At 39.9% G+C, this 27,800-nt stretch overlaps 1 protein-coding gene across 1 annotated transcript in view; it reads right to left on the bottom strand.

Moving 5' to 3' along the window:
* TMPRSS15 (transmembrane serine protease 15) overlaps positions 1-25,123 on the bottom strand; it is a 184,103-nt gene extending 158,980 nt beyond the window's left edge. The window contains exons 1-4 of the mRNA XM_072133217.1: positions 24,567-25,123; positions 10,833-10,960; positions 5,889-5,956; positions 904-1,055 (exon numbers count right to left, since the gene is read on the bottom strand). Coding sequence (XP_071989318.1) covers positions 904-1,055; positions 5,889-5,956; positions 10,833-10,960; positions 24,567-24,726 — 508 coding nt within the window. The 5' untranslated portion in view covers positions 24,727-25,123. The remainder of the gene's footprint in view (positions 1-903; positions 1,056-5,888; positions 5,957-10,832; positions 10,961-24,566) is intronic.
* Positions 25,124-27,800: the final 2,677 nt, after the last annotated feature.

Raw genomic sequence — 27,800 nt, forward strand, 5'->3', positions numbered from 1 at the left:
CTGACACCCTTCTATTAGCTAAAAATGGTTCCCTGACATCAAATTTATAATCTTGCATGGTATCTAGGGATCTCTAGAGTGAGTCAGATTGGGGGTGGCCTCCTCAGGCTGAATCCAGCTGCTCCTTCTCATCCCTTTTTCGCACTTAGCAATAATGTCATGTGACCAGTGTGACATCATCTAAGGTCCTCTAGCCTCCTAACATTAGCAAACTGTTTCCCCTGCATATATCTGATAACTTGCATGTTTTTATATGATGTTTTTATTTGGGGTATTTTTTATGTCATTTGGTGTCTGTAATTAATAAATATTGATCTATGACACATTGTTGTTTGGTATAAATTTTTGGGTGTACATCTATACAGGGACTGTGATTGATAGATTATATGTTTGGTTTAGGTATAGACCATTGATGGTCTTAAAATTCTTGATATTATAAAGACATGTTATCAGATCATTGTATTGATTTTGTTAGTTTATTGTTCCATATGACTATTTGTACTCTGTAATGTAATATTATATTTGTATATCTCCCTTATGATTTGTAAAAGGCTACGAAATATAATGGCGCTATATAAATAAAGATTATTATAGTACTGTATGGTAAAGTCTTAAATAGGTTTTCTAGGAATTATCAGTCGTAATAAGAAATTGATATTTAATTATTATCGATATTTGGTCCACCATAAACAAAGAGCAGAACCAGTTGTAGTGGCCCAGAGCCGTAACTGCAACTGAAACCGGCCAACAACGAATCAGAAATTGATGGCCAATCCTGGGTATGTACTTTCAATATTAATTCCTGGAAGAAACATTAAAATTAAATTAATTTAAGTAACATAGTAATGATGATGACGGAAGAATTACCCTTAAATAGACAATGGAGTCATAGACTTTCTTTACCTGTGATCATTATAGTGGAGATGTCTATTTCATACTTTGCAGTGATTGGTGAATGGTTTTCCTGAATCCCTACAACCAGAGTCTTCTGAATATTTGCAGGAGTTAGAGCTCGTGTAAATTGTGCAATGAAAATAACGATGACGCTACCGTTTCTGCGAGACAAAATCTAATTAGTATTTCGTTATATGACATGATGGCATGATTTTGAAACAGTCATTTTTAATTGATACAATACATCTAGAACTGAAAAAAATTAAAGTATCAAGCAGAAATGTTTAGTATAGACAGGTGCATGCAAATGTATTGTATTTGTTTCTATGGTAACAGACTACCAGCAATCCTTGTGTAGTCTGATGTTACAATATGCTTTAATATTGTATACCATTAGGGTCACATGCCATCCTCTCCCTTTCCTACATATGATGAGGGGGTTTTGTCTTCAGACAATCCATATTTCTGGCTATACATTCATCAACAGAGAAAGGGGATGACAGAAGGAGGCAGAAAGTAGTTTAGAAAGTTACCGACACATGCCTTACTGTCAGAATTGACCCTGAAGTTGATTCTAGTTCCGGTTAGGATGACAATGCATTGCCTCCTCACTAATATCTGAGAGAGAAAGATGTGAATGAAGATGCTGGACATGTGGCCATTAGGGTCTAAGGATAGTTAAAGGGGTTGGGCACCCCATGTTTTTGTAATGTGTGTGTAATTATGGGCGGGGCAGGATACTAGATAATTTACCAATATACATCTATTAATTGTTCTGCAGAACTATACTGATATGTAAAGGGACACCTCCTGTCTTTTACCTCATCAGCCAGACATTCTTGACCATAAAATGGCCGCGGATGGAGGGTCATGTGATCTCTAACTGTCCATGAACAATCGCCCTGCCAGGACCTTATTGATGAATATAAGATCAAGGTCCTGGCATGGTGATTGTTTATGGACAGATAGAGATCACATGACCCTCTATGACCTTATACCCTGCCCCCACACTTAGGTCTCTCTCACATTGGCATTGTTTTTCACATCCGTGCTTCAGTGATTTCAATTGAAGCCTCACAAACCCATTGATTTCTATGGGTGTTTTCACACTGGCTGGTTATTTCCATGATCTATTGGAAAATATTATGAAACATGTCCTATTTTTTTCAAGGATGCAGATCACGGAAGGCAATAGAAGTCTATAGTCGGGAAAAAAAAACGGAAACTCAAGCCAAAATTTAATATATAAAAGCTAGTATTAATTGTAGACAAAGATTAAAACATGTAAAAAAAAAAGTCACATAGTCTGACGCGTTTCGGACTACTGTACTGTGGTTTAAAATGACTAAATGAAGTCCATATGTAACATCTGTTTTTTTTTTCACTGGTGAGGCTGAAAAACCTCGTTAAAACTTCAGTTTTATTTGCAGACTCGGAGACAAAAAGGATGCTCCAAGGAGGCAAAATGGAGACAAAACGCAACGGATGCACGACTAAAGCAAAGCACCAACGTCAATGTGAAGAGAGCCCTTACAAGCACACTACAAAACATGAGGTGAAGTTTCCAATCCATTTAAGTAGAGAATATCTATATATCTATTATGATTTTAGAGAATGAGAGAGATGGGATGTTAGTGCAGGAATGTACAAATAAATATCATAACAACATAACACAAGCCTTAAAGGGGTTGTCTGGGATTACACCTTTTATGATATGCGGCTTGTAAACCTCACATTCTCATCTTCTCCATAGTTCCCATTCAGGTGTGGTGCACGGCTGTCCATGTGACATCTCCACTGGCTACTATATTCAAGCCAAATATCAAACATTTTATGATTCCAGACAACACCTTTAAGAAACCGCAAATGACAGAGGAGAGATAGATGATAAATAGATATGTAGATAGATGTGTAGAAAAGTGTAACTTGAAAGCATGTGGCCAGATGTATCACTTTTCTGCCTTTAAGTGTAGTGTTGCGACTGAATCATCACAAGCTACAACCATCGTATTAATCACTTTACTTAAGGGGCAATCTAGGTGCAGTTTAGGTGCAATGTTAGATTTGGGCACTTACATGTGATCGTCCTACAAGCTCCTTTCTGCTACTTTCCCACATCCCAGCATGAGTATGACCCTCGAAGCAGCACGCAGGTGTGTGACACCTTGCACCCAGTGATCTCCTTAGCAGTGGCTTCTCCTAGAGGGGATCAACCAGTGCTGATCTCCTGCTGCACCCCTGTAATTCTGGCCAGTCTCCTCCTCGGTTACCAGTGTGGTCATCCTGCTACACAGGGGACACTTCTCTGTAGTATCTGCAAAATCCTACAATCTTCTCTTCTGTCCTGCTCTGAGCTGAGGCTTCTGCAGATTGTTTTGTAAATAGAAGGTCATGAACTGTAAACAGAGGCTGCACGTAGTGTCTGTAGTGTCTGCTGCTGGGGATAAGCTCCTCTGCAATAGAGCTCAGTGTTGCTTCTCAAATTACGCCACCTTGGGGTACATTCATATGCGGTATGCCCGCCGTGCGGAGAGGAGGAGGAGGTGACCCCTCCTCCCTCCATAGAGAATAGCGGCACACTGCCGCACACACGCCGGAAGATAGAGCATGCTCTATCTTTTTGCGGTGTGCATCCCAGATCGGTGCCACACATGTGTGGCACCGTATCTGCGCCGTGTCACTATTGCCTTCTATGCCGTACATGGAGCCTCAAATTTGCGGCCGCATGTACGTCCCCGCAGATGGCCATGTGAATGAGCCCTTAGGAAGGGAGTGTTTTTGCGCCTGTTTTGGCGCCTGAATGAAAAGTTGCAAATAATGAATATTATTAGGCACAGCAAAACATCTGGATTGAAAAGATAAATGAGGGAAACATGGTTATTTTTGCTGCGGTGCTAGTTTGTTTTTTAGTCGCAAAACGGGAGCAAAAACAGTACAAGAGTATGAAAAGGCGCAAAAACAGAAGAAAAAACAAGTGATAAATCTGGCCCATGGAAAATAAATTGTTGCAGAAAACTTTTCCAGTGGTTTTGATTATGTTATATCTTTCTACGAGATGTTAGCAAAACTTTGCTACATCTACAAATATCCAGATAGATACAGTAACCCATAATGAGGCCAGAACAATTCCCAGACAGTGGTGTATAATACAGCCTCTCACGTTTTGCCCAATACTATTAGTAAATGGTAACATCTGAAAATAATGATTGTCAATTGTGCAAAATATAAATGCAATTAAGTCAGGTCTGGATTAATTCCATTGTAACGAGGAAACTGGAAAGAACATTGCATTTACAAATATAAGCAGCTTCTAATTTAGAGAAGTGAAACGAAATTACTTATGTTTGCTAAATCCTACAGTGTCGTTGCCTATTGAATAAATAGTTTGCTGCTATTCTGCAATTTCTGACTTTTTCCCAGCCCATTATCTCTGTAAAGGGTGGATTATTATGCTGACATTTTTACTCAAATTGGATTCCTGGGATGTAATGCTCAAACAAAAGCGTTTGCGTACAGCACAATTCCCAAGATTAATAGTGTCAAATTGATGGAGGTCATCGAAAATCTCAAACCATTCAAAAAGTTTTCTTTGAAACCTACATTTTTATGACAGAAACAAGTTTCTTCACAGCAAAATTTCAACCAGAGAGTCTTTATAATCAAACGCTGCGTAATAAATGTCCCATCGAGAAATGTAGAAAAAGTCTATCGTTTCAGGGTACAGTTTAGATAGCTATGAGAATAACTCAAAAACTAACAATAGTTGTCAATGGCATCTACACTATAAAGGGGGGAACACATAGCTGCAGTAAGAGGCTTAAAGGGAACCTGTCACCGGGGACCTCATCAGGTTGCAGGAGCCCATTACAGCTGCTGTGCAAATATATTTTTCTGCCTTTTTTGTGCATTTGCATTACAACATAATTGTGTGTTTTAACTTGCCTTGCACCCTGAAAGAATCTCGTACTGAGCCCCAGGTTTGTTTTGGTTTGGATGCATTAAAAAATAAAAAAACATGTGACTTGTCTGTGCTGCTCACTCCTCAGCTGTCAGTCCCCACCGTTCTGCTCTTGTACAGCTCCTCCCTCCTGATCCTTCACTCACACATGGACAGAGGTCACAGCCAGGAGAGCTGACATCAGTAGGGGAGGGAGGAGCTTTACAGGAGCACAAGGGTGGGAGCTGTGAGCTGAGAAGTGAGTGAGCAGCACAGACTATTTGTGTTTTTTTTTTAATACATCCAAACCAAAGCCCACCTGGGACTCAGAACAGGATTCCGTTATGGCACACAGTAAGTTAAAAATATATTGCATTGCAGTTGCACAGAAAAAGCAGAAAGACATCTTTGCAGTCCAGCTGTGATGGGCTTTTGCCATCTGTTTTTAGTGAAAAAGAGGTCCCTCATGACAGGTTCACTTTAAGGGAAACCTACCATCAGTAATCTACCTATCAATGTAGCTAAGGCTACTAGGGCATAGAGTAGCCCCTCCAGACTGTAGGAGCAAAGGCTTCTCCACGCCCCATTAGCTTCTGCTGATAAAGAGAAGGGCCTGGGCTAATTCAGTCCCATGGATTGAATGAATCAGTCCCAGACACGGAAATATGGATATGACTCTAATGGTTGTAGAGAAAAGCCCAACACTATAAAGAGGACTCATTCTAATCTTTAATGTGAGGCCTTTTTAAATATATACATCAGACAATAGTGTTTAAATATTATGAAGTCAAATATGTACCTTAAAAATTAAATCCCCTATGCAAAATTCACCCCATAATATCATAATTCACAAAATATTTGACACTTCGTGCATCCTTTAATAGGCTTTGCTTCACTGATTATGACCTTGGTGGAATTTTTTCTTAAGTTCCCACAGTGAAATGGTTTGTATCAAGCAGTCTATACTATCCCAGGACCAGCCATTTGACAGTAGGAACCCTAATTAGCATAGTTTGTGAGTAGTTTCAGCATCTAATATGCTACCTGATGTTCTTACCTGAATTCCAAAATGTCTGATGTTCTATACTCCAAGTTGAGTTGACTGGCTTGAAAAATGTCGTTTAACTGTAAAGTGAAATTGTATACAAGAAAGATTAATGACCTCAGGAATCCAGGTTTCTATAGTATTTTCCACCAGACATTTATTTATATTTTTTAGAATAAAATTATGAATAAAAGTAATCTTTTTGGAAATAAAGGACTCACTGCTAATATGGGCGGCCCCAGTAAAATAGAAGGCTTGGCCAAAATGAATTGTATAAATACTGTATTATATGCTGTTTGATTACAATTTTTATCAACATGCAATGTGTGTCTGTCTCCTCATTCATTCTTCCTCTCCTCCAAACCATCCCCCTCCCCGACTGCTCAATACACATGACTGTAAGTAAAAAGGGGCAGGACCGCCATGAGGGGGTAGTGTAGTGTCACTGTGTTCAGGGGACCCCAAAGAAGGAGAAGAAAACCTTTGTATTTTTCCAGGTGCGGGGAACACACTGTGTACACAGGGGTGGATGACCATTCTGTTGGGGGCCCACAAAATTTGCTAGTTAGGAGCCCTGAGCTTCCTAGTGGCGGTTCTGAAGAGAGGTGAAGGAGCTGGATATGTGTGAAGGAGAGGAGGCTGACACAGGCTGCAGCTGCCTTCTACCCCCGGGACTCACCACAAGCTGCTGGCAGGGAGCCAAGTAATGTAAAACAAACCTTAGGACAAAGGTTTGGAGAAGGGGGTTTAATCCCTTAACACATTAACAAGGGCTTACTACAAGTAATTAGATTTATATATGTCACTATAATATATGTTTTATCAATAAATTCATTGTTTTATATGGAGTTGAGTCAAGGCCCTTAATGTAGATACTCAGGGTCGGACTGGGGTACCAGGGGCCCACAGGTGAAAATGATTCTGGGGGCCCACCCTACTACTACTACATAGAAATACGACCTATATCCATGGTGTCTAGAAATGCGTAGGCATTGGAGGGGGAAGTAGCAGAATATGATATAAAGTTCCGCTTTCTCCTCCCCTCTCTGCTAGTGCATGGCTCTTGGTTTGTAAACTAAGTCTGCATGGATGACACTAATTCCACCATTTGATTTGATGCATTATGAGCCAAACATATCTTGAGAATGCTGTAGCTACACTGATGCAGAAACATATCTTGTTAAATCCCTGTACTTAGTGGTCCTAGAGAACACTGTATTCACTGTGTTGTCCATGACAGGCAGAAGTAATCAATCGCTGCAAATCCCGCAGCTGCTTTGTATGAGTCACCCAGTCAGACTTGGCTTACTGACTCTATTGATAAAGCACTATACATGATAAGAGCTTTTTCATGCTAGAAAGTCTAGTCAGTTACTACAGGAATAATCAGAAAGAGGCAGAAGTTTGATCTTTTAACTGACAAAATACAGGACTTCTATTCTTCTACTTTATGTCCTGAAATACCATGACTTACGGCTGCAGAATTTTCAAACAGATGTTTTCAGATTCTGGCAGCACATCTCCACACTGTGCAAGTAAAAAAACCACAGTCCCTTACTTATAATGTCACCTGGCTAACAGAAATGTCCCACACTGTGCTCCTAGATAATATTTATCCCCATAACCAAATTGACCACACTGCCCCCTCCATTATCAAATATACCCCCATAATAAAACCACTCTATGCCGCCTGCATATATCAAAAATTATATTGCGACCCTGAATTTATCATTACTCTATAGCCCTTGAATAAATTATACTGTACCCCTAATAAATTAAAATGTGGTGCCCTCCAATCACCTACTTATTAATTTATACATAATTTCCTGACATTATTTGATTGTATTATAACATAGAGCCCCCAAAATTATGAAAGGTATTTTGACACATTCAACCCGTTCGTTAGTATAATCCATGTGGTAAGGAGCATGACAAAGTTAGGGGGCAGGGAGCTGAATGCTCCTCAAATTCAGGCAGTGTAGAGGCATTAATCACAGTGGATTGGGTGTGCCAAACTTCACTTTACACCCCCTCCCTGACTTTTCATGCTCCTTATCACATGGATTACACTAACATTTTTCTTGCTGCAACAGTGCAGCTCCTTAACACTCACTGACGGATATTTCAGTAAGCAAGCTGTTAAGAATTTATGAAGAGGGCTTACAGGGTGCTGCATATTGCAGCAAACAACCATCGCTATCAACGTTTACCCCTTGATTGCCGCTGACATTTACATGGGCGCTGCCATCTTGGTTGAGATCGCCGCTCCCCCTGACGTCATGAGGGAGCAGCGATCGATTGCCAAGGCTGTATGGTTTCTGCAGATTATGGCACATTGTAATAAATTCTATGCAAAAATGCCATATTTTACAATACTGTATATACAAAAAGGAAATACAGACTCCAGAGGGTCTAAAAAAAATAAATAACAATTAAAATTTCAAATCACCCCCCTTTAAATAGAACTGATACAAAATTAAATAAACAGTAAAAATCACAAGCATGTTAGGTATCGCCGTATACCTATCTATCAAAATATAAAATGGTTATTGCCAGTAGTGAACCCCATAGCGGAAAATAGCGTCCAAATATCAGAAACACCATATTACATGACATAAAAATTGTAAGAACAAGTGATCAAAAGGTTGCACAATCCTCAAAATGGTAGCAATGAAAATTAAATGAGCTGATCATCTCACAAAAAATTACGCCTAAATCAGTTCTGAATCTGTACACCAAAGTAAGAAAAAGTTAATAGCATCAAAGATGGCGAAACAAATTTATTTCTTTTGTATACATTGTTTGAATTTTTGAAAATGTATTTACACAAAATAAATCCTATATTTACTTGGTATCACCGTGATCGTACCAAACCAAAGAATAAAGTAGATGTGTTATTTGGAGCGCACAGTTAAAGTTGTAAAAACTGAGCCCACAAGAAAGTGACACAAATGCGTTTTTTTTGCCAATTTCACCACATTTGGAATTTTTTTCCAGCTTCTCAGTACATGGCATTAAATAATAAATAACATCTCTGATAAGTAAAATTTGTAATGCAGAAAATAAGCCCACACACAACTCTGTACACAGAAAAAAAAAGTAATAGCTTTTTGAGGGTGGGGAGCAAAAAATTGAATGTAAAAACGCTGCAACGCTAAGGGGTTAATTGTTTATTTACATAAAATACATTTTATTTATTGTCCCCACCCCTTTGCAATTTATATACTGTGCCCCCTTCCTCACAGTATTTTTAATCCTGGGCACCCTCTTCCTTCAGTATTTTCTATAGTGCCTCCTCTGTGTGTTCCTTACTGCCCCTCCACATCTCTTCCCACAGCTATTTTCCTCAGTGGAGTAATGTCCCCTCTCCCAGGATTGCTCCCCCACTTTGCATTTTCCATCCTGTCTCCCACAGTCCCCCTGTATTTTCCATACCCCCCTTGCCCCCACCCATCACCATGTATTTTTGATACTGCACCCCTTTACTTCCAACCTGTATTACCTTACTGGAATAATACTGGAATAATCCACCTCCTGTTCCCCTGCATGTTTAGTACTCCCCCCTCACCCTTTGTAACTTCCATCCTGATTTTTTATATTGGGCCCCTTCCCCCTCCCGTGGTCCCTCTGTATTTCACATGAGGTCCCCCCCCCCCCCATCTGCACTTTCCATACTAGGACCCTCACACTGCATTTTTTTATCCTGTCCTTGCATTTTATATACAGGAGATCCCCCACTCTCGGTCCCCAGCATTTTCTATACTGCCCTCTTCAACTCACCTATCGCTGACACCCATTGTCCTGTCCTTTCTCCCATCTTCTTGCTGCTGCTGGAGCCGCCCGCGCTGACTGGTAAAGGATGCGCGGCAGCGTGATGACGTCACCGCGCTGCCGCGCATCCAGGGTCAAAGTGCGGCGTGCGCAGGGGATTTCTCCCGGCCATGTCTCACTCACACAGACGGCAGCTAACAGTGCCGGTCTGTGTTAGCAGCCGTAATAGAACTCAGTCGGCCGGTTCCCGGCCGCATTGAGTTCTATTGCGATCGCCGGCAGGTGCCTCCTATGGATAGAAACGGAGGGCGCCGACATGGTGGCAGGTGTCAGGGCCCACCGGGGGATTCACCGGTCCCCCGGCGGGCCAGTCCGACGCTGTAGATACTCCTTTTGTATAGACCGTAGCTCCACATTTTTTGGTTTCATTGCTTATACTATTACCAAACCCCTGTTATTATCTGATTCTCGGGTTGTTGGCTAGTGGCAGCTCAGCAATACGTCTCCTGCCTTCAAAGTTTGACATTGCGGACCAGTGGATTCTTTTGCCACCCCTTCTGGGGTATTTGGCTTACATCCAAGTGGCGACTAGTTGAGCCCTCCTAATTAGGGGTTTGGTTTTCTTCAGGGCTTTTATAAGTGGTATCACCCGAGGTGAAGTCCTCTGTCTCATTTTTGTTTTTTCTTTGTGAAGACATATCATGTATGATGTATACATAGCTGAGCACCACCTACATGCTTCGCACTAATCTAATGACTGTGTCCTAAACAGAAGGTTTTTCGACATCCCTTGAAAGCCCTAAACGGGTAGTACCCTCAATACTTCTTTTTTGTGGTCATTTTTTAAACAATTGCATCTCTGGGGACCTCCCTTTGCTACCCTCAATGGGAGAGGGATGCAGTACTTTGCAAAGGGCTCCGCTGAGCATATAGGTCTAAGTAGGAGGGAACAGGGCGGAAATGGGTAGTCTATAGCACTTTTATATCCTGTGATTTTCACAGTATACAGTCAGTATATATCTATTTATACACTCAGCACATACATTGTGAGCATTCCTGGTAACGGCTGAGGATGAATGTAGCTTTACCTGTCCCATTGATATGGATGGAGTGCTTATGGTCACTAGTGGAGAAAATAACTAATAATCGGTGACTATCACTTAAAAAGACATTCATGTCACTCACCATCTTTTGTACATCAAAAGCAAGAATTTTGAAGTCGTCTGAGTTCTTCTCCTGCAAACTCGATGTGAATGTTGCACCTGACAGTATTTTAAAGGTTCCCCATGTTGTGCTATTGCTGAGCGTGACATCTGGAAGTAGAAAAAAAATAAAGAAAAAGGGGAAAAAAATTAGAAAAAAAATCTCTATACAGTAGATCAGAGGAGCTTATGACTCCAGTTACCAGACATGACATTACTATGTCTATAATTATCTTTCATTATGGAAGAGAAGGAGGTAAGAAGCTGATGCATAGCATGTAGTGTACACGCGTGCTGCCATGATAACCTCTGCGAATTCTATACATGAACTCAGTGTGAAGAAAGTAGAAGCTATTTCAAGGCTCGGCTTTTAGCTTCTTTCCATTATAGTCACCTGCTCCATTATCACAAGCCCCTTTATTCTTTTTTCTATAATGGATACATATGAAATGAGCAGCCACAATGCTTCTTTATTTCTATGTTTTCTTAATTACTATATTTTTTACTATTTTTAATTATAACAGTTTTGGTGTACCATATTGTATATTTAAACTGCAACATGAAAATGATGCATAAATATCTTTATATTTATTTACATTAATTGTATTTATTTGTTTCAGGAATTCCTTTTGTTCTAACTTGCGCTACCGGTCATCAGTTTGTTGGAGGGTTAGACTACCAATAAATGTTGGAAAAAGTGGGGTATTTGCAGATCAAGATTAAAAGACTAAGGACTCTTTCACATTGGCTATTTTAACACCTTAACGCCGCAGCCCTTTTTCGTTTTTGCATTTTCATTTTTCACTCCCCACCTTCAAAAATCTATAACTTTTTCATTTTTCCATGTACAGAGCTGTGTGATGGCTTATTTTCTGCGTAACAAATTACAATTCAAAATGGTGGTATTTAATTTTCGATGCCATGTACTGGGAAAAAATGTTAAAAACATATTCGTTGTTTTTCACTGATGCAGATCATGGAATCTCAAGAAGTCAATGAGGCACATTTACTTACCTGTCCTGTCGCGATCCCCGAAAGTGCATTGTCCGACCGGAATGCACTCGGCCGTGATTCATGAAGATCGTGCGCCCGATATCCTGCATCCATCGCCTCCCTGCTCAGGTTCTCCAGAGTTCACCTTCTCCTTCCTGGTGCATGTAAGTGCATTGTCTTGTGGCACAATTTGAATCTTAAATCCCAGGCTCAGTCCGAATCAGTCGGATCGTCCGACGGCCCGCCCCCCCCGATTTCTGTCACATGAAAGCCGGTGCAATTGTGCAACAATCTGATTGCGTGTGACACAATCCCCAGTTAAATACCTGTCACAGTGGCGCAAATCCCGAAAACCTTGGAAAACCCGACAAAAGTGAGATTCGTGGACCCATAGTAAATAAGCCCCAATGAGTCTGCAAAAAAACTGATAAGGCTGAGAAACAAGGCGTTAGGTTTTCAAAGCAATGTTAAACCTTTTTGCCTATGCGGAAACAACACGGAAGCAAAACTTAGACACAATTGGAGACTAAACGGAATGGATGCACAATGGGGGCCCAGCACACCAATGTGTAAGAGCCCTTACAATGTGATCAATTGTTCGAACATTTAAAAAACAAAAACAACAGCAGTACGGTGGGTGCACAGACTAAAAGGACCAGGTTTCAGCTCCTCCTATTATAGATTCAAAGAAATGGCAGCACAAACAGAGTTGTGCTGAAAATAGATAAACTTTTATTCCATTATCTTCCATCAGAGCAATGTTTTTTGTATGAGGACCTTTGGGTTAATTCTACCCTTTCGAATTCGTAAATGGAACATAAAGTGACTACTTTGATACGTCCTGTGGTACTATGCTGAATATATATAGAATCTGCACTTTCCTTACCTTTCTTTAACCTCCAAAACCTTCCATGTCATTCTAACCTTGATTATTATGAACTGTCCACCAAGTGGTGTTCCACTTAACTTACTCTTTCTCTTCTACAATCTGAACATAATGCAGCAGTCGGACTTATGTTTCTATCCTAACGCTACAATGATGACTCCATTCTACGCACTTCACGTTGATTTCATCTTCTGCTTACAGTATGAACTATTGACCCTCATCCTTGAAGTTCTCCATAAAGTTGTACCTCCTTGCACTGTATTTCTGGATATGCACAAGGCTGCCAAAATATGCAAATATTTCATCATAAAATAAACATTTTGGATGTTTACAAATTGGAACGCCAGTTTAGATGGGTTCAACTTTGACTAGCCACTCAAATTTCTAAGGCTACATTAACATGACGTGCAATCGCTGTACCGTAGCACGGCGGACACACATTGGCACTGGGGAGATGCACTGCTCACCCCCACCCCTCTCCACAGCGATGTATTCTGGAGAAAGATAGGACATGTCACTGTACCGCTCCTGTAGAGCACCGTGAGCCCATTGCCGTCTATGGGGGACGTATATATGGCGTATATACATCGGCTGTGTATGCGCCCCCCATACGGTCGTGTGAATATAGCCTAAGTTCTACGTTACAAAAGACAGCAGTTATCTCTCTTAAACTTTTTACTTTGTTTCATGTGCATCACAAAGAAATATCCGGTTTATGTCTTTCTGTGGCAATCCATTGATTTCTAGCTGGCATGTGGCTGGCATGTCATCATTCAGTATTACATTTATTTCATGAAAATTTGTAGTCTTTTACCAAATTGAAACTATTTTATGGTTAGTTCCATTTGACTAGTCAAATTTTTTTTTCTCCACATTTTTTTACAAGACCTTGACAAATTTTTAAAATAGTGATGGACTATCATGTCTAAAGTATAACTAAACTTTCAACAAAATTGCATAAATTAAAAGTGCATATGTTTATAGCAATTTGTGTGAATCAGCTTTTTGTTCTGTATCCACTGACAGCTGTGAGATAAAAATACCTGAGTCTAATGACTAAACTCTCTAATGACTTAAACACCCCTCCCCCAGAAATCTCAATCATTAAGGGAAATATTTTCAATATTTTCCAAGTGGAGGTAACTCAAAGGGCTTTGAGATATACTGCTCACTACAGGAGGGTAAGCAGAAAAAAGGCAGAGAACCTGATTTACAAAGTCTATCAACTTTCATTTCTGAAATTAAAAAAAAAAAAAAAATCTATAAACGGGGAGTGTAGGCATTTTTTCTAAAAACAGATTGACAAACACTCTTAATATATAGAATTAGATAAATCAGCTTATCCAAAACTTCAATATATTTTTACTTTTCATTTCTTGCACAGATAGAGCCCCAAAATCATGGAAAATAACAGATCTTAAAATGTAATAGTCATTTGAGATACTTTTTTCTTGAAAGTTCCTTCCTTGTTAAAAAAAACTGTCCCTTAAGTCTCTCCTTAGCAACACTTAACCTAACATAGAGTTTAGTTTCCAAATAATACAACTTATCTCTCCCTGTTTACTTTGACTCTCAATTTCACTTTCAGCTAGATATGGAGAAACACAAGGAGGATAAGATGTTTTCTATGGACAATATGGTAAAAGCAAACTAGAAGTAGGATGTAAAGTGTAGCAAAAAGTTAATAATAGGTTTGCCTGGTTCTACACACAGTAGGAGAGCAGAGAGAGCAGGTTAAAGGAGTCGGAGTAGACCTGATGGTAGATTCCTCCTGCTGCCTCTGCGCTAATCTGTAGTTTAATAATGCTGGAACCTAACTTGTTCAAAACTTTATTTTAGTAATATGTAAATTACCTGCAGAGGCTACTGTGGCGTGGAGTCGCCTTAACTCCCAGGGCCCATCCAGGCTAGTACATGCCCCAAAGCCTCTGCAGTCAATTTACATATTACTAAAATAACGTTTTTAACCAGTTAGGTTAGGTTATTAAATTACAGATTAGGGCAGGCAGGGGGAACCTACCTCATGGTAGGTTTCCTTTAAAGAGACAACCAATGCATCTGTAAGGCATATTAATCCTCTATAGACACATACAATACAGGCTAAATATGCTCTCCTTAGCAACCTTCTTTTACAGTGTTGTTCAGGAGAGACTTTACAGTCAGTTTTTTAATGTCAACAAATTATGCAAAATTGGTTAATTACCTATATTAAAACCACAGCACTCCCCCAACAAAAAAATGAGAAATGTCTCAAATTACATTTATACAGCAACAAAATTTGCTTAATATTTAGAACCCTTACACTATAGTAATTAAAAGATAACCACCTTTTAAGACACTTTATATTATAATTTTATGCAAAAAATATCTGTCACAAAAATAAACAAATGTTTGTTCTTCTTATCAAAGTAAATTTAGTTCACACATTATTTGAAGCTACTCTAATTTCTAATTTACCAACAGTATAGCAATTTGTAAAAATCCTCCTATTGATAAATCAAATGCTGAAGCATAACTTGAAGCTAATTTTGTAACACTAGTTCAGCATGACAGATTACTTTGTTATTCCTAATGAAGTCAACAGAGACATGTAACCTCGATTCAACCTAGTATTCATGTGTTTGTTTGTAGGGGAAAAGGAAAATAACCTCTGCCAGACATTCCCGTTCCTTTTTCCTTCTCGATGTCAGGATCAGTGGTAGTGGATCCTCTGGACCACCGCAGATGATAACGTAAGCCATCACCTAAGTTTCACCAGAAACCGCCGCAAAGCGGGTTGGCTGCAGCATGGTGCCACCAGCTTGTTCCACAGATGTGACTGCGGTGGCGGCCAAGGCAAAGTACAGAGTTGTAATGCAAGATCATAGTCGGGGACAGGCAGGAAGTCGAGACAAGCAGCATAGGATCAGAGTCGGGGAAGTAGCGGAAGGTCAGGATGGGTAGCACAGGAGCGAGGTCAGGAACGTAATCGAGGTGACAACCTAAAATCATGATAATTGCACAGGGCATCAGGAAAGTTTTCTCTAAGGCTATGAGGCACAAAGATCCGGCAGGGTGTGTGGGGATAGGCTAGGTTAAATAGAATTCTCGGTAAGGCTAGCACCAATTAACAGCACGCTGGCCCTTTAAATCCTGTGAAGCCGGCGAGCGCATGCCCTAGGAAATGGGGGAGTGCTTCCATGGCCGAGTACCCGGAAGCAGGAGCGAGGACGGGTAAGTTGATGTGCCGAAGAGCGGGGCACACCGGGGGGAGGGCACGGGTTAGCCCATGATCGGAGACATGGGTCATGGGACCACTTCTGACACTCGACATCTACAAATCACATGTCAAGCCAACATTTTATACACATAAGGTGGTCACCATAAATGGTGGTCACGGCAATGCTATGCCCGTTTATGGGTAAAGTTTCATAGATTTGTGACAAGCCATTTAAATCCAATGCTTCAGCCTCAAAAAAGAAATATAAATTTAAAAAATGGTTCAGTTGGGTAAAATGTACAGCATGTATTTTATTCCCTTTGGCACCTGACTGCATGGCACGGCCATACATTACACAGCCTGTTTCATGATGGTTTCCAATACTGTTCATTAGTACAGACTGTACAAGAAATAGATGAATTGTGTCACAGAAACCTTGAACTGGTTTATATAGGAGCCAGCTGCCAGAAACGGAATGTACGAGTGATATGTTACAAATGTAAGACTACCTTTCATAACAGTCTAAAGCGGGAGATATTGCTTTCTGGACAATGAGAAAGTAGCCATTAGATTTTTCAGATAAATGGCTCCACTATTGTGTTGCAAGTGAAGAACAAAGAATTTGCTACCAAACCTTCTGTAATGCTTTGACTTAGTCTTAGGATTCTATTATATACTATATTTATAGGAAAACATGTACCCTGTTTCCCCTAAAATAAGACATCCCCCGAAAATAAGACCTAGTACAATTTTGCTCAATCTTAGAAATATAAGGCCTCCCCTGAAAATAAGACCTAGTGGCAGACATTGCTACATCTCCCCCCAAGCCGTATATTAGTATTAGTAGATCTTTTAGATGCTGCAATAGGTTGTGACATGGGTGAAGAATTGCGGAATAAAATAAATGACTGTTGCAGGACCAGTAAGCTACAAGCAACTACTGGACATGAAGTGGTCATTTAAGGAAAGTGCTATTGCTAAATATGAGAGGTTAGGGCCAAATATTCCAATAATTCAGTGTTTGGAGAGCTATGAGGATGTTTTAGAAGATGATTTTTTGTTCACCAATAAATGTAAATTCTTCTTCATGGACAAATAAGACATCCCCTGAAAATAAGACCTAGTGCCTCTTAAGGAGCAAAAATTAATATAAGACACTGTCTTATTTTTGGGGAAACAGGGTATGTATGTGTCATTTTTTCCCCATTTTTATCCAAATAACTTAATGAGGATGTGAAAAATGTATAGCGTTCCCAATGCTCACATTTGCACCATACAATACTGTGTTTTTTCAATGTAAGCAAATGTTTTAAGTTCTAATTCTGTTAGAGGCCTAAATGTCCACAATCTGATTTTTTTGTCAACTTTTCTTTGTATGATTTTACGCTTAAAGAGAACCTGTCACCAGCAAACCTCCCTAGAAACCACACTCAGTACCTTTCAGATGTCTTAATACATATTCCACTGATGCCTCTACCCATGGGATTAAAGCCACCATTCTTCTGAAAGACACTTTAATTGATGCCCTCTGTTTCAGTCATAGAGATGAGAAGCTGCAGTATACAGTTCATGCACACCTCACGGGCACTACTAACACTAATGGTTGGTTTCCCTCTCAGCCACTACCTTCTTGAGGAAGTGGTAAATGATGTAGCAGTTCTGTGTCACACACAACCCCTATCTATCTCACTCGATCTCTCAGTGTTCCAGCAAGACACTGAGTAAAATTTCCTAGAGTATCTGCAGGGGAATGTAAGGGAAGCAGGATATGTTTGTAGATGAATGGATAAAATAAGGTCTATTGGTTTGGCAGAAATCATATGCAATTGGATTGAGAACTGGCTGAAGGATCGTATCCAGAGAGTTGTGGTCAATGATTCCTACTCGGAATGGTCACCAGTTATGAGTGGTGTACCCCAGGGTTCTTTGCTTGGCCCACTACTATTTAATATATTTATTAATTATATAGATGTAGGAATTAATAGCACTGTGTCTATTTTTGCAGACGACACCAAGCTGTGTAGTGTAATACAGTCTATGGAGGATGGGAGTAGTACACGCTGTGTAGTGTAATACAGTATATGGAGGATGGGAGTAGTAGTGCAAGCTGCGTAGTGTGATACTGTCTATGGAGGATGTATATAGGCTGCAGGGGGACTTGGACAAACTGAGTGTTTTGTCATCCACTTGGCAAATGAGGTTTAATGTGGATAAATGTAAGGTTATGCACCTGGGGGCCAATAATCCAAAGGCAAAATATGTCCTTGGGGGAGTAAATCTGGCAGAGTCCCTGGTTGAGAAGGACCTGGGGGTACTAGTAGATCATAAATTGAATAACAGCATGCAATGTCAATTAGCTGCCTCTAAAGCTAGTAGTATCTTGTCATGTATCAAAAGTGATATGGACTCTCGTGATAGGGATGTCATATTACCACTGTACAAGGCATTGATAAGTAAAACTTGTCAATCAGGAACAAGGAGCCAGGGCAGGGCAATAAACAATGGGGGTCATTTTCTAAGGGCCCAAATCGCTATTTTTCGTGGGGTTTCCCCAAAATTACCAATTTGTGCCGAATTATCCGGGGTTTTTGGTGCACGCGATCGGATTGTAGCGCATCAGCGCTGGCATGCACGCGACGGAAATCGGGAGGCGTGGCCGTCAGAAAACCCGATGGATTCAGAAAAACCGCTGTATTTTTTTAAAAAAATGACTCAGCGCTTACCTGCACCCAAGATAGGACGGTGAACTCCAGCGAATTCCGGTGGACTTCAGCGCAGCAGCGATACTTGGTGGACATCGGGCGCACGACCTTAGTGAATTGCCGGAAGACCCGAATCCTCGACAGAGAACGCGCCGCTGGATCGCGAATGGACCAGGTAAGTAAATCTGCCCCAATGAGTTGCGTATAAGTTTACAAACAGATTTTTTAAAGATTATAACCATGGAAAGCAACCATTAAAGGTTAAGGCCAATGCTTTTTAACCATAGTTTTTAATTAAGTATTTATTTTGGGTGGGTGAATTTGAATGGCAGGTTCCCTTTAAGTCAATTGTTTAAACATTTTTCTGAAATCTTTATTTTAACTTTTTTTTTCAAAATAAGGAAAGACATTAAAATACCTGTTGTTACATTAAATACTTTAACTAAACAACTTTATGCTACAATAAAAATCCACAGACTTTCCGGATACAAAATATGTATACTTTGCCAAAACTACATCATTTCTGTAATTTAAAAAAATCCTTCTGTTCTTCAATGATAGAAATGTATAAGACCAGAAATGGGTAAAGAGTAAAAACTAGTGACATAGAGAATATAGTATGTTGATTTGATGCAAATAATTTTTTTTATATTTTATAGTAACTATCATGATGCCTATGCAAAAAAACATCCAACTAACAAAGGATTGTCCATGGAAGTATAGATAGACCAAGAGAGGGTTCAGTCCTTTTCAAGTATTTTTTAAATGTCTTTAGTCTAAAGTGCCCAAATACACATCTGATGGAAATTGAAAAAATTCCCCATTTTTGAGTTGAGTTCTCCCAACTCTATTCGAATGGCAAACGTTGGAGGTCGATGAGGATTGAACAAGTTGTTGACCAACTGCCTGATCCATTGGTTGTAAGAGCTAGGAGACATTGCTGTTGGCTGAACAATGTATCCTGGCTAAACAGAGGTATCCTGGTTTGTGTTGTATACAGTGTTTGTATACAGATCAGTAAGTAGCAGTAGGCTTAATATTGACCATTATACAGAGGAATGCTGAAAGGACAGATCACATCTTCCAAGCACCTTCCTCTCTCACATGTGAGAGATAGAGACCATAAGGTCAATGTAATGTCATAGGTAAATAAGATGCTGAATAACATTTCCCATATGTCTACTTTACATTTTCATAATTTTTAAAATGTCTGGATAATTTATTTTTATGTCACGCGGCTTACAAATCGAATATCGATTTTCCTTATTTTCAGAATTTACCATTTTAGGCATAAATACCGTTTTTAAATGAAATTTTACATATTTAGCCTCAAAAACCCCCTATTTAAGGAACCAATTTTCAAATCTGCACCCCTTAAACTATCAGAAACAGATTTTAGGAAGATCGTTAACCCCTTGAGATCTTCATTGTAATTTAATCAAAATGGAGGTGAAATTTAGAAATTTTGTCAGTTATACGTTCATTTAGCCCTAAAATTTACACATTTCCAAAGGATAAAAAGAGAAAACCCACAATAAAGTTTGTTCTGCAATTTCTCCAGAATACAGAGACCCCCACATGTGGCCGTTACTTCTCCTGAGTACAGAGACCCCCCACATGTGGCCATTACTTCTCCTGAGTACAGGGACCCCCCACATGTGGCCGTTACTTCTCCTGAGTACAGAGACCCCCCACATGTGGCTGTTACTTGTGTTATGGGGGCACAGCGAGGCGCAGAAGGGAAGGAGCCCTGCAGCTGCCAGAATTTTAGTTTTCTCGTTGCCTCCTTTTGTAGGCTATAAAATTTTCGCTTTTCTGTTATTGGGGCCATGTGTTAGCACTTTTTTTGCGGGATGAGATGCTTTTTCCAGCGTTACCATTTTGGGGCAGTATCACCTATTGTTGAAAATTTAGGAACTCGTTTTTGAGGGCAGGAGTAGAAAAGCATCAATTCTGTACTGGATTTTCGACTTTTTTTTTCCATGTTCACCGTATAGCCTAATAATCATGTTATCTTTATTCTATGGTCCATACGATTACGGGAATACCAGACATGAATATATTTTCTTACATTTTACTAAATTTGTCAAATAAAAACGTAATGTGGGGAAAAAATCTATCATTTTTGCATTGCCGTATTCCAAGTGGCATAACCTTTTTAGTTTTTGGGCTATGGAGCTGGTTGATGGCTTGTTGTTTGCAGGACATGTTGTACTTTGCATCAGTATCATTCTGGAGTACATATGTTTTTCACTTTTTATAGCATTTTTAGTAAGATTGAATAAGTAAAAATGATAATTTTTGGTGGGTTTTTAACAGTTTTTTTAATGGCGTTCATCGTACGGGTTCAATAATGATTTACTTTTATTCTACGGGTTGTTATGGACGCGGTGATACTATATATGTGGGGTTTTTCTTAAAACTTTTTGGGGTTTTATGTCTCTTTATATGTTATGGGGCTTATGGGCTTTTTTATTGATTTATGACTTTATTTTTTATTGAATAACATTTTTTTTCTTTTACTTTTTCACTTTCTCCACCATGGGACATGAACAAGCAATCATCTGATTGCTTGTTCATGATAATACTCTGCAATACTCATGTATTGCAGGGTATTAGCAGTGTCAGCCTATGCACTTGCATAGGCTGGCACTATGCCAGTAAGACGTCACAGACGCCATCTTATTAGCAGTGCCTGCAGGCATCTCTGGGGTCCCGATTGGACCACAGAGATGCCATAGCAGCGATCGGCACCCCCCAAAAACGGCTCAGGGGGTGGGAGGCGATCATGGGAAAAAGACCCCCCAGAGGCATGTTAGATGCCGCGGTCATGCTGACCGCAGCATTTAACGGGTTACACACCCGCGATCGGAGCCCACTCCGATCGCAGGTGTTACCCTGGGGTGCCGGCTATATGCTACAGCCGTCACCCCGTGTTTGCCGATGCCGGTTCGGCTCCGATCCAGAGCTGAGTCGGCATCCTCTCAGGGGCTGATACATCCGCCGCTGAGCGGGAAGGGGTTAATCTCCACTAAAAGCTACTGTTTGAGATTTGTCGGAAAGATCAGTGGTGCAGGTTTACTTTACAGTACTGTAATAACCAGTCTTTAATTACCCAAATGAGAGTATATTATTATATTTATTACATTAACCCCTTAAAATCTTCCATATGGATAGATATGTCCTATTTGCGCATGATAAATGTCATGACAGTGGCCAATTTCAAATGCCTATATCTCCTGAACCCATGTCACCTAGAAACACAATTCTAGTATCAGATTAAACAGAAGAATTCACCTTTTAATATATATTATGGATACTTCACAGAAGCAGAGATATCCACCCTCAAAGTTGTACTAACATTTTTAATATTTATGTACAACTTGCTATTTCTAATTGCAACTTTAAGAGTGGATATTTCCGGCTCTGTTAATCATCCATACACAATCATATTATATGAAAGCGGAGACTCTCCTGTTTAATATGACACCAGAGTTGTGTTTCTAGGCACAAGGGTTCAGGAGATATAGCTGTTTGAAGTGTTCGCCCCTCCAGCCTGTATGCAGGAAAGACTCTCACTTTTATTTTGCAGGAGTACATGCACCCTCTGCATCCATAGCTAAACCTGGGAAAGGGTGATGAAATAATGTCAAATATTTATTTAAAAAACGTATTATTTGCAATAACATTCCATGAACAAAAACAATGATATGTAAAGCTTTTCCAGAGATATTGTCATTTACAAAAGCGCATGACTTGGACTATTAGGCACCAATGATCGTCAGTCATGAAGGGGTTAAATAATTGGTAGCATTAAAAATGCACTAAGTCTATGTATAAGTGTACTCTTGAAGAGTCACTGAATTCATTCATTGTAATATTATAATTTGTTTTATTCATGTATTAACAAGTGATGGCATAAATGCACTTTTTACTTTGCCCACTTCATAGACTATATCCAATGACAAAGTGACAATACACTACATTTCGAGATAGAAAGCCTTGTCCTTATTGAAGGTACCAAAATGTAGGAGGTTTTCTGTAAATGTACAAGGTCAATGCTTTATGGAAAGAAATAACAAAAACTATGTTAATGTTGTCAATTAAAGCAAATGTGGAAGTTCCATTTACCGTTAAAAGCTAATTCTTTGTTGTAGATTGAATGATGAGAGATGGACTGGTATTACTTTTATGGAATCGTTCATAGTCTATGTAGCTTCAAAAATTATAGCTTATACAAGGAGCATAGCTTTTTTATGCAGGGGTGCACCATCCCTGATTCAGGTTGAGCCTCTTGCCCCAGACAGCACAAACGACGGCAAGATGGGGGGTAGCCTCAGGGGCGCAGTCACTTCCTATAAAGCAGGACCTGACACCTAAAAATAGTCTCATCAAACCCAATGTCAGCACGGGTGTAAGAAAACCTGCATAGAAAACCCAATTACTGAAAAAAGATAACCCAATATATTACTTCTGGATGGGTTGGAGGGGGCGCTATTCTACAGCTAGCCTCAGGCAACAGAGAATTTAGGTTCATCTTTGTTTCTATGGCTTAAAAAGTAGTTATCATATGTATCCTGGTGTATAAGGGGCAAAAGACAACAGATTTATACATTTTAAATGGTAAAAACAAGATGGAGGGGCCCTCGCTTTGATGTCCTTAATACTTGAATACAGCAGAACAGGGAACAATATACTTTTTGCCCTGCCAGTTATTGTACCTATAAGAAGGTTCCTCCAAACCTAAATTTCCTTGGGGCCCCAGAAGTAGCAGTTCTGCCCTATCCAACAATTGGCTCCTAGTCTATAAAAGAGTTGCCCGATGCCCAAACTGAAGCTCTTCTCATTGAACCTCTGGAGCATGTCTGAAAATAAGAAAGATTATGGGGAGACTACAAAGAAACACAGTAAAAGGTCTCATGCACACTAATGTGTGGGGGGCAGATATCCGGCCACAGTTTCCGCCTGGATATCGGTCCACATTGATGCCTATGTTACCCGGTCACAGTGTGGTGAGCAGATGCTGTCTTACCGTACTATGCCCGTGAACGTAAATATATAGGACATGTACTATATTTAGTGGCACAACGTCTCCGGCCACTCGCTTCTCTATGGAGAGGGAAGGGGTGAGCAGCAACATCAAGATTGACAATAAAGTGGAATCTTATCTACAACTTATATGTGAGAGAACAATGAAGAAATACAAAGATGATACCACATGATGAACTTTGACTTACTACTACGACCTCTTGAATGGTCCATCAACCTTCATGCAAGTGAATGGGGCATAGTACTTTTTTATTTTTTAATTTTTTTTAAAGAAAATACAGTTAACAATGTAGGATCAAAAACAACTATTCTCAATTAATCTTTCAGCCATATTTGCCATGGGGGGAGAATAGGCATAAGTTTATGCTGATCTAAAAGGTCCAACAAGTGGTTTTCACTTCTCTCATATCTAATGTATATAGATTACAGCAGGGGCTGTAACTAGGAGATGTAGGGCCTAATAGCAGACTTCTGAATGGGTCCCCCTTCTCCCTTAAATGTACATATTTATATATTCACACATGTGAATTGCATTAACAAAGTATATACACACCTTATATACATGCATACAGCATATACACATCACATATACATACATACTTCAAATACACACATACATACTATACTGTGTACAGATATTCAGTGTATATACAAACATACAAGTACATTATATACACAACACACACATACAACATATTCATACCTAATACCCTAGATGCCGGGGCCCCTGACATTGTGTGCCCCATAGCAGCTGCTATAATTAGGCCCCTGGATTACAGTAGGTAATTACATTATCTTAGTGTAGTATATCTTTCAAATACACATTATCATTATAAGCTTTAGTCTTTAACAAATACATTAGTATTGAAGCAGTAGATGGGGTCTTACCTGGAGGCACTTCTGTAACCACAACCCATGCAAACACCAACAACCCAACACAGACACATAGGAACATAACCAGGAGTGTGATGAACCAGACTTCCAAGTTGGTCAGAGGTCTTCTCCTGCTCTTTTTTTCTGACAACTCTATCTTCTCATTCGACTTCATGGTGTAAATGTCCTTTGGGTCATACAATCTCCTTATGACAACCGCACACAACAGAAGGTAGATATATATACAGATGACCACTTAAAGGAATCCCATCATTAATCGTGGCTGATACTTGGCAGACAGACCACAGGAGTTCTGAAAACATTAAGCTCCCGGTGTGGATCGCTGAAGAAAAACTGTTCAAACATCCACTGGGGTCATAAATCTTAATTGCAGGTTGCATATAAAAAGATTTGTTGTCAAACTATGTAAATGGAGACAATTAGTGCGGAGAGAAACATTAACTCCTCACATGTCACTGCGCTGTCTATCAGCTGACATCATACTTCTCGGTAACAAGACGTACAAATTCAAGAGTCAAGTGTGCTGATCAATTACTCGGCTACCTGACAACTCAGACATGTCAAAGGTCTCTCTTTGCAGCAATCTCTGCTTCGCTGCTTCTATAATCCTTGGTGATAACAGCGTGACACTATTTCTGTCGTTGGGGCTGAACTACATGAAACAAAAATGCAGACTCGTTATGGATCAACCCATGGTAGTTCTAGCCTACTTAGACCTTTGTTCAGATTCCCAAAATGGTCCATTCTTTAAGAGTTTTATTGCTCATTTGATGGGAAAAATCATGTACTCTGCTGTGCTACCTTATAAAACTCATTGACACCTTAGGAATCATTATATGCTAAACTAATTGCCCTAGCACTACAGCAAAAGGCAAGCGCATTGAGACTATACAGCGATGCACTTAGTATGGAAATATTCTTTCATAAAAGACCTTCACAATAAGGTTATACACATCTCCCTAAACATTGTGCAGCACTATGTTTCATAAGAAAAAAATTGCATTAAAATTCATGTTTAAAGCTACAAAAATTGTCTGAAAAATGAAAACTTGAGATATACAAGAACTCTTTAAAATACAGAGTGATACATACTCTATGGGACACATTTAGCATATGATGGTGCCTGACCTGACGTAGAATTGCACCCTAGTCTGCACTTGAATGGACACAGGCTATGGGCAGGGCACAAGCACGGGGCAACAACGGCCCACGCCGAACCACTTTTCTGCTGGCCGTACCCCCTTCACACCCCTCCATGCCTAATTAGTGTGGAGGTGGCATAATGGAGGAAATGTTCACAATTTTTTGCCTTGTGCTAGGAATTGTGCACATTTCAGGGCATCATATGTATTATAACCAGAACTTGTGTAATGTAGTGCAAAATTTGTGAATGTGATGCTAGTGCACACTTGAGGCAAAAAATCTAAGAAATAGACTCCTTGGGGGTTATGTATCATCAGTTTTCCTGGGCTTTTTTGGTGTAGAAAAAGTGTCAAAGTGGCCGCATTGAAGTTTTTTGAAACTTTTTAGTGCTAAAATGTCTCACAGGACTATTTCCACCTCTTCATTACTCTGGTGTAAACATAATAATAATATTTCCTTTGTTATATAGCGCACACAGATTCTGCAGCGCTGCACAGAGCCAAATCGGTTCCTGTCCCCATGGGACTCACAATCTATTCACCCTACCTGTATGTTTTGGAATGTGGGAGGAAACTGGACGACCTAGAGCAGTGGTGGCGAACCTATGGCATGGGTGCCAGAGGTGGCACTCGGAGCCCTCTGTTTGGGCACCCAAGCCATCAATATAGCACACGACATAGAATTCAAAGAATCATCCTGCAGTCCCAGGAGACTTGAGAAATGCTGCTCTCAGCGCTATTTTAAAGCAACACATTCTTGATTGCTTGGGACTACAGGCAGAGGTAGAACATGTGGAAAATGGAGGATTATCTTTAGAGCTCCTCTATGCCTCACATTTCTTCGGACCATAGCGACTAACATTAGTCAAAATTTGCCCTTCTTCTTTCAACTGTTTTGTTGTCCTCAAGAGGCCAATATGATTGAAAGTTGTGGTAAAACAGGGAGCAATAAATAACTACTTAAATTGCCGTGCTGGCACTTTGCAATAAATAAGTGGGTTTTGGTTGTAGTTTGGGCACCCGGTCTCTAAAAGGTTCGCCATCACTGACCTAGAGGAAACCCACGCAAACATGGAGAGAACATATAAACTTTTAGCAGATGTTGACCCAGAACATAGAACTACTGTGCAACTACTGTGCATAGAACAACACTATGCACAGCCAGATTCATGACTTGGGACTTTTGCAAAAAGTCTCATAAAAAGTCTCATAGTTACTCCAGTCCCCTGATGGTCTATGTCCTGTGACTTTTTAAGCATTTTGCTACTTTTTGGGGACTTTTTGAAAAAAAATCCCAGACAGAAAATTAGACCATAAGAACATTTATTAAAAGAGCCAAAGCCACTGTAATGAATCTGATGGGCAGCCGAGCTCCAAAAATAGACATAGAACTGTCCCAAGGAGCTGGTCTGATGAAAAAATAACCACCCTTAAGGTAAAGGGTATCTATAGTACCTATTGTACACAAATACTGAATGTGACAAACATCACATATTCTGCTTAATTGTTTAAATGGGGGATAGCATGATTCAAATGTTAAAGCACCAGCTGGAGTCTAAGGTTTGGAAGCTGTTTGGTTGCGAAATGACTCTTATTATTATGACTGATAAGGAAGGTGATAACATGAGGAACGCCTTTGCACAGCCTCTTCCCTCTAAGTTCACTTGAGGATGAGAAGACAGAGACCTGACAGTAACAACTGGCTGAAATTGCAGAAAAGTCTTCTTCTTGGTACACAGTAGTTTGAAAAAAAAAAAAAAAGATGGCAATTACAGCTGTGACTAGAAAGAAAGGTGATGAGGTGAAGAAAGGTTTCTGTCCAGTTTCCCACTTTGGATCATTAGAGGTTATACAGGAGAGGATAGTAACAGGACGCTCAGATTGCAGAAAGATCTTTCTCCAGGTTCACCAAGAAGAGATGACAGATAAAGGTCATGACTGGAAAGATGGGTAAGAAGAAAAGTTCTCCTCTTCCTCTCAGGTTCTTTAGAAGATACACAGGTTAGAATTGACAGTCATAACGGGATGTGATTGCAGAAAAGGTGCACTCGAATGAAGTATAAATGGTTTATTCACCAACAGTGAG

Source organism: Engystomops pustulosus, chromosome 2, assembly GCF_040894005.1.
Source record: "Engystomops pustulosus chromosome 2, aEngPut4.maternal, whole genome shotgun sequence".
Classification (NCBI taxonomy): domain Eukaryota; kingdom Metazoa; phylum Chordata; class Amphibia; order Anura; family Leptodactylidae; genus Engystomops; species Engystomops pustulosus.